We start from the raw sequence: 7,623 nt of genomic DNA, 5'->3' as shown, positions 1-7,623 counted from the left end.
CGACCGTCGCAATTATAGGTAACGGCCGTAATTAGACGTACTACGTAAGAAACGGAGGCGGACCGTACGCTAGAGCGTCGGACGAATTAGAAGGCCGTAATCGGGCGTCGCGATGCGCGATTACGGGGGTTTTATATAGATAGTAATTATATATAGCGTTTAGTCGAGATCTGTACTGCTCTATCTTACCCTTAGACTTGCCTAATTCGGACGACGCTAGCTACTTTTGGGTTCCATTTCACTAAGATTCTCTAGATTATATTAGGTAGGGGGTACACTATAGAGAAAGAATAAATTAGAGCATTATATAAGATGGGAAGAGCGAACACGGAGGAGAACCCTATTATCGTCGCCATCTTAAACTGGTTAAACCGTTTCTGCAAGCATGTTCTAAGGAGGGGAAATAAACACTGTCGGCAGCGACGATCCCCTTCGATCCTCGGGTACATGGGCTGCTAGTGCGGAGCCCTCGGAAGGTTCTGTAGAGCTCGCGCATTTCGGTTCGGTGGTCTTCGACTTTGACGACGAGGGTGTGGGAGGAGATCATCGGGACAGTGGTGTAAGCCTCGAGGCGGCAAAGAGGTCGAGCGCTGCCGAGCGCCTCAGCAATCGCGCCAGGGGTGTAGCGTCGAAGCGACTGACGGGTCAGGCAACAGAGACGGTTCTCTGCATTCGCGGCCAGAGGATCGAGTGCAGGACGCAAGAGCCAGGACCGTCGTCGCATGGTAGGTTGGCGCAAACTCCAAGAGGGCTCCTGCAAAAGATTCGCCCCCAGGTAGTGGTCTGACTGGCGAGCATTGGGTGGTGTCGAGTCGCGTTGTATTATGAAGCCTCGTCCTGAGTCTAACGTGGATGGGATCGCGATCCGGCAGAGCACGCGCAGGCGGCTGAAGTGTCTGGTCCTGGCCAATTGTCCATAATCCTGCTCTTTCTTCGACTTCGAGTCGTGCTGTACAAAGTTGCGGGCTCCGGCGAGGTGCGCGATCGAGTTGGGTGGTGTTAGGTCGAGAGTTGCGAACTTGAGCGTCGCAGCGCTTCGGAGTCGCGTCAACGCCGGCCGACTTCAACCCGCCGAGCGAATGGCGTCACAGACACGCCCGCGACAACATCCCCGAGTCTGGCCGCCTGCCTCGAGTTATTCTTATTCTTCTACATACAACACTGGCAGATCGATTCGTACGCACGCAATGGCTTCAAGTATCCGACATTCTCGCAGTTTCGCCAATGCGATTCCTTGCAGGACCTCTCCTTCGTACCAATCCGTTCCCCTGAGCCTCCGAGCTGGCTTTGCATCCGCAACGTGAACCCTCAAAGTCCGTCTAGGATTCTCTCCCAGTCTCCCTTTCATGCTCTGCCCGCTCACTCGCATGCCTCTGCTCTGGACCTGACTTCCTCCGATCTCCTCTGCTGAGAAATGCGATACTCACCGTCGCAAGCACGATCGTTCCATTCCCGTCCTTCGGGCATCCGCCGGAGTATGCGACAGCTTGTGGCCCGACTATCGAGACTGGCGGGCTACAAAGAGGTGCGAGTCAATACAAAGCAAGAGCAGAACACCGCGATCGCTAGAGTGGTTTGCAGTCGGATCAGAACAGCGATGCAGAAGGAAAACAAACTAGCCGCGCTCGACCTAGCTCCTGATATGGCTACCGTGAAGGTGCTTCTACACCTCATGATTTCTCAGGACCCGCTGTTATAGTCGCGACACAATCTCACGACTCCGTTGTAGTAAATCATCATGAGAGCCTTGCTTGTGAAGCGTCCTAAACACAAGAGTGAGTTTGAGGGACCGGTACCCACCTCCTGGTAAGCGGCGACTAAACAAACAAGTCACTTGGAACCCAGAAATGTTCTTCGTACATCGTACCCACCGTGACACGGCGCTGTAGCCAGCTGCAATAGACATCGATTTACCCAGGGCTTTACGGGAGTCGGGTTCTCTGGATACGCCAGCTCCCTGGATTCGACAACTAACGAAGACCACCCACTGTTCCAGTCGGATAAACATCGCACCTCGTGCTTTTTGGTTCCATAAGCCATGACGAGCACATCTAGCAAATATGTGTCGGAGCTTTACCCTCCTTGACGAATTGGGGGTAGCATCAGATTCTGCTTGGTAGCCACTTTGCTCTTTGCTCTCTGACCCAAGAGTTGAGTACGGACACATCTGACCTCTTCACCCGACCGATGACTGCATGATTGTCGGTCCTGCATCGAACGCGCGGAAGACTAGTGTCGCATATTTCTGAGCGTGTCCTGTCATTTGGAGGATACGGACTTCGGTCTTCGTGTTAGCCTTCAACAACAAGCTTTTTCAAGCTTTGCGGAGAGAACTGCGAGATATCCTCTTGCTCGACACAGCAGATCCTCATGCAGATCCGGAAATAACGGTATGCTCATCTTGCGACCGGCGGGGAAAGTTCAGGTGAATGTATACCCCGCAGAAGGGCAGTAAGTCGATCAAGAGAATAGGCAATAGTGTGACTACGTATGTATACGACATACACATCTGCTACGACGTGTACCAATCCTCTTTGTGATTTCAAGCACAATGAGATCAAGCATCTATCAATTCTTGGTGGGCTGTTTCGCAGCCATCGGGTCGTTTCTCTTTGGTTATGATCTGTGAGTCAAGACCTTCTTACACTGCAGGTTTATGCTTACATCTGTCGAGGGGAGTGATTGCAGAAGTTGTAGCTTCAGACTCCTTCAAAGCCAGCTTCCTTCAAGAAAATGCAGACTCGCGTTCGGGAACTGTTGTCGCCCTCTTCACAGCAGGTTGTTTCTGTGGTGCATTCCTTGCATCATACACCGATCCTCTAGGCCGAAGGCGTACGATCTTGCTCGCATGTTGCATCTTCGTTGTCGGTGGTACCATTCAAACTGCTGGAGTAATCATTGCTATGCTCTATGTCGGCCGCCTCATCGCTGGCATCGGCGTAGGCTTCTTGACCATGATCATCCCCATCTATCAAGCCGAATTGGCGCATCGCAAGATCCGAGGCAAGATCACAAGCTTGCAACAACTCTTCAATGCCCTTGGTCAGATTTTCGCAACGTGGATCGGTTACGGCTGCTACATGACCTGGACACACACTGGAAACAGCAGAGAATGGCGCATCCCTCTGGGTTGTCAATTGGTTCCAGCCATTTTCCTGGGTGGCTTGATCATGTTCTTTCCGGAGTCTCCCAGGTGGGTGATATCTTCTATTCAGGGGTCCATGTCTTGCTGATCTCGATACAGATGGCTCTGTGCACACGATCGGGCTGACGAAGGACTCCAAGTTCTTGCGCAGTTGCATGCACATGGCGATACAAGCGACTCGTACGTCTTAGCCGAGTTCGAGCTGATCCAGTCACAGATAGTCGAAGAAAGGTCGCAAAAGAGCATTGGATACTTTGATCTCTTCCGTGGATGGCCTAATCTCCGCCGCACTATCCTTGTCATGGCGATACAAGCAAGTTGTCAAATGACAGGCGTCAGCGCAATCCAGTATTTCTCGCCTCAGATATTCGCACAGATTGGTATTCCGACAAGCAGATCTTTGCTCTTTCAAGCTGTGAATGCGATCATCGCTTTTGCCGGGACGACTGTTTGTATCCTCACAATTGACGGAGTCGGTCGTCGACCCCTACAGATATTTGGACACATCTTTCTCTGCGTGACCTTCGTCATCAATGCAGCTATCATCAAGGTCTTCCCAACGACATCGAACAGCACAAGCGCTCATTGGGCTTTCGTCGTCATGACATGGCTCTTCAATTTTGGTCAGTCGAATCGTCATGCCTGGCGTTCAGTATCTGGCGCTCATAGCCTTTTGCTGACAGCATACTTCCTGCAGTCTTTTTCCTTACGAGCGGACCCTTGAGCTGGGCCATCCCAGCAGAGCTTTTTGGTACAGCGATGCGCCTGAAGGGCGTGTCTTGGGGTGCAATGACCTCGTTTGCTTTCAACACGATGATCGGCCAAGTGACTCCTATCGCCATCTCTTCAATTGGCTGGGTGAGTGCTCAAGCAAATTCACTTCACCTGCTCTCCTTTGCTGACCCCGTACATCCAGAAATTCTATCTCGTGTTCATTGTCTGCAACCTGACAAATGCCATCTTCTTCTGGTGCTTCCAGCCTGAGACCAAGGGCCTCAACCTTGAGGATATGGACGAACTTTTCCGCGACAGTCCCACGTTCGTCCCGGGCAGCAAGTGGGCCCCAAGCTCTTATGTCAACGAATTGGCCAGAGAAATTGCAAAGGGGGACGAAGTCAAGACTATCGAGACACAGCACATGGAAGAGGCCTAGTGGTGAGCGAAGGGACAAAGACGTAGTCGCATACATGACTGTGGACAGGGATTGGGACGGTGTTCAAGAATGATTGAAGTCCAGAATGGAAGACCAGGGCATCCTCTGTACCATAGCAGTATCGCGGACTACAACAATGCAGAACGTGGAAGCTGATTTGAGGATGTCGAAGCAGTAGCATCCAGGAATACAATTAGATCAATGGTTATCAAGAATGAAGTACTCGACAGAATGATTTCGCGCATCACCAGAACTCGCCAGGTCCTATGGGCACAATGTACTTCTCGAAATGCTCCTCTATTTCTGCCTCACGGAACTTCTCAATCGGATCGCTGACGCCTTCCTCATCGATTGTCCAATCTCCGGTCTCAACATGAGCGCAAAAGTTCTGCAGTATCGCAAGCAGCGACACCCCGTGATCTGGGACGAATGGATTGTGGCCAATTTGGAAGAGTTCATCATGCCCATCTTCAATCGCGATGCCACTGCTTGTCTGCGCCCACGTATCGTTGCCACCGATCGTGAATGGCAGCAATAGGCGCGTAGCATCAGTGAATGGCACCAAGTCATCCCGCGTCCAGCCTTCCAGGTACACTCCTGTGGGTATTGTCGCGGCTTTACTGTATGGATAAGGAAAGTACTGAGACGCTGCACAGACGTCGTTGCCTCTAAACAAAGAATCGGCATCTTACTCTGAACCTCTGGATCTGATTGTGCTGCGCTTGCATCTCTGAACGGCTGCGCCATGAATTCCTCCGAATTCGGCATCCGCAGTCCTGGCGCAATGAATGCAAATTTTGGTTTTCGTGCTCGAAGCAGAAGTTGTCGAAAGAACTCCTCAGTGATCCCAGCTGTCCTGAGCATATCTTCGTCTACCAGACCATACTCGAATTCTTTGTCGCACCGCAGAGTTTCTGGCATTTTCTTCTCAATGGCATCAACCAAAGCCTCCCAGGTCTGTAGACATTTGTCCAGCATGTCCTTAGTGAAAGGCTGCACAATCCAAGGCCCGAACATAGCACCATCGTCCCTCTTGACTCCAGTCGCAGGATCTGCAAACATCGCGTCTGGTCGAACATCGGTTGACAGCCACTGCACTTCATCATCACCCGGACCATGGACAATTCTTGAATCGCCAGGATTCTCGACATCATTGTGTATGCAGACGACTTTCTCACACTCGATCATGTCAATGTATACACTCAGAACCGTCTCAAGCCTTTGCCATGGGAGGACTCTGTTGATCGGATCAAAGCGAGTGTTCGTGAAATTGATGATGCACTCATGCGTTTCTTGGTTGTAACTATCGGAGGCGGTCAGTCCCAAGTCGCGATTCATGAATAACCTGATGATGCACACATCAAACCGGACGCATGAGAGCCCAGACGATCATTTGGTGTGTAGAGTGTCATGTATTGACCAGAAAATCCCTCGATGTGCTCGAAATTGTAAGCTTTGTAACCACGGGGTCCGATCAAGCCATCCAAGAAGTAGAAGAACTTGTATTCTCTTGAGCAAAAGTTGTAGAGTGGTTCTGTCTCAGGAAGTTGAGTGTCGTATGCTCGTTTGAGAAACTCGATCATTGATGGGTGAATTCGGTCAGCGTTCTGCTCCCATCCTTCTTCTGCTGCTTGCCAGCAAGTGGTTGTCGGCAAGTCTTCTAGCAATCGTCCGCTTGCGGTCCAGCCGTATTTCACGATCGCATTGTGCAGGGCAGCGCATCGCTCGTAATCCATTTCGCGTCCATCACGGGCAGGATTGTGATCGCTGATCAATTGATCACGGATCTCATCGAAGATAGGGGAGCGCATGAGTGTGTGTGCCAATCGAGTACGTGGTATGTTGCGAACAAGAACGTTGGCCGGAGCCGCCGGGAAAAGTTTCCTTTCTGCCCCGCAATGACAGCTTGAGCCCCAGCAGTGATGTCAGATTGTTGTCAGATTATTATTGACGTATTGCCAATTTTGGCATCCACTCTGCACCTACTTGTGTGCTTTTATCGCCCCATCTGCTCATCCTCTTCCTCCTATACACGTCTTCGAAATCTTCGAACCACACACCAATCAATTACAATGTCGCAACAAGAGGGTCCCGTTACCGCCTACACATGGCAAATCTCCGCACAAGACCAGCAAGGTGGTCCCGGTCTTGACAAAGACATGAAAGAGCAGGCCAACTGGACACAACTCGAGTACTGGGACGATAACGGCAAGCCTTACCTCAAGGAGTACGAAGGCAGAGGTCTCTTGCAAGACAAGGCCGTCCTGATCACCGGCGGTGACAGCGGTATCGGCCGCTCCGTCGCCATCCTCATGGCAAGAGAAGGCGCAGACGTGTCCATTCTTTACCTGCCCGAGGAAGAAGAGGATGCTCAATACACCATCAAGCAGATTGAGAAGGCTGGACGCAAGGGTCACGGCATGCAGTACGATCTCAAGGAGGAGTCGAACTGCAAGGCCGCCATCGACGAGCACATCAAGGTGTTCGGCAAGCTCAACGTCCTCGTCAACAACGCTTCCATGCAGGAGTCATGCGAGGACCACAGAGAGATTGACATTTCAGTCGTCACCAAGACCTTCCAGACCAACATCATCCAGGTATGCAATTGATGTGCAGATGAAGATAAGGAGACAAACGCTGACGTTCGTTCCTCTTTCATAGATGATGGCCTTGAGCAAGTACGCTCTCCAGCACATGAAGCGTGGCGACAACATTGTCAACTCCGCCTCCGTTCTCGCATACATGGGCGACGCCTCCAAGATCGACTACAGCTCGACCAAGGGTGCCATCGTCACCTTCACTCGTGCACTCGCAAAGCAGCAAGCTCCAAGAGGTATCAGAGTCAACGCAGTCGCACCCGGAATTATGTAAGTTCCCATCACCTCTCCTCACTCCCCTCCTTCCAGTCCAAGCCGCTGACATTGTTCTCAAGCTGGACTCCTCTCCAACCCGCCACTGCCAACGTGCCCGCTGAAGGCATGAAGAACGTCGGCGTGGGCATGGCTCCCATGAACAGAACCGGTATGCCCATCGAGATTGCCACTGCCTACATCCAGTTGGCCTCGCCCCTTGGATCGTACTTCACTGGCGAGTGCATCCACGGCACTGGTGGTATTGAGATGCAAGGTTAAATTGGCGGAGCTTGATGCTTTCGAATGATCATGTTAGGAAATGTCATAATGTATCTTACGAATGAACTCATGTTGATTGACCTTTCTGACACTCTCTTGTTATTTTGTCGTCTGTTCGCATCTCACCGACGTATCAGTGAATCAGACACTTGCCAAGCTGCCTCTTCGAATCGTGCCGCGGGCTATGCATGCAA

At 51.5% G+C, this 7,623-nt stretch overlaps 3 protein-coding genes across 3 annotated transcripts; 2 read left to right on the top strand and 1 right to left on the bottom strand.

Annotated features, from left to right (window-relative positions):
• Window positions 1-2,551: 2,551 nt before the first annotated feature.
• M438DRAFT_325612 (general substrate transporter) lies at window positions 2,552-4,298 on the top strand (the record flags this gene model as incomplete). The annotated part of the gene is made up of 5 exons (XM_029903096.1): window positions 2,552-2,625; window positions 2,675-3,193; window positions 3,245-3,768; window positions 3,843-4,003; window positions 4,062-4,298. 5 exons carry the CDS (start codon window positions 2,552-2,554, stop codon window positions 4,296-4,298), a joined length of 1,515 nt encoding a protein of 504 aa, XP_029757117.1.
• Window positions 4,299-4,538: 240 nt separating this feature from the next.
• M438DRAFT_368372 (uncharacterized protein) lies at window positions 4,539-6,109 on the bottom strand (the record flags this gene model as incomplete). The annotated part of the gene is made up of 3 exons (XM_029908040.1): window positions 4,539-4,895; window positions 4,991-5,601; window positions 5,658-6,109. 3 exons carry the CDS (start codon window positions 6,107-6,109, stop codon window positions 4,543-4,545), a joined length of 1,416 nt encoding a protein of 471 aa, XP_029757116.1. The 3' UTR covers window positions 4,539-4,542.
• Window positions 6,110-6,313: 204 nt separating this feature from the next.
• On the top strand, window positions 6,314-7,437 carry M438DRAFT_348571 (short chain dehydrogenase/ reductase-like protein). The gene is made up of 3 exons (XM_029906172.1): window positions 6,314-6,895; window positions 6,960-7,165; window positions 7,231-7,437. The coding sequence occupies exons 1-3, from the start codon at window positions 6,371-6,373 to the stop codon at window positions 7,427-7,429; spliced, it is 930 nt and encodes a 309-aa protein (XP_029757115.1). The 5' UTR covers window positions 6,314-6,370; the 3' UTR covers window positions 7,430-7,437.
• Window positions 7,438-7,623: the final 186 nt, after the last annotated feature.

Source organism: Aureobasidium pullulans (assembly GCF_000721785.1).
Source record: "Aureobasidium pullulans EXF-150 unplaced genomic scaffold scaffold_22, whole genome shotgun sequence".
Taxonomy (NCBI): domain Eukaryota; kingdom Fungi; phylum Ascomycota; class Dothideomycetes; order Dothideales; family Saccotheciaceae; genus Aureobasidium; species Aureobasidium pullulans.
This window is presented reverse-complemented; position numbering and strand designations above follow the sequence as displayed.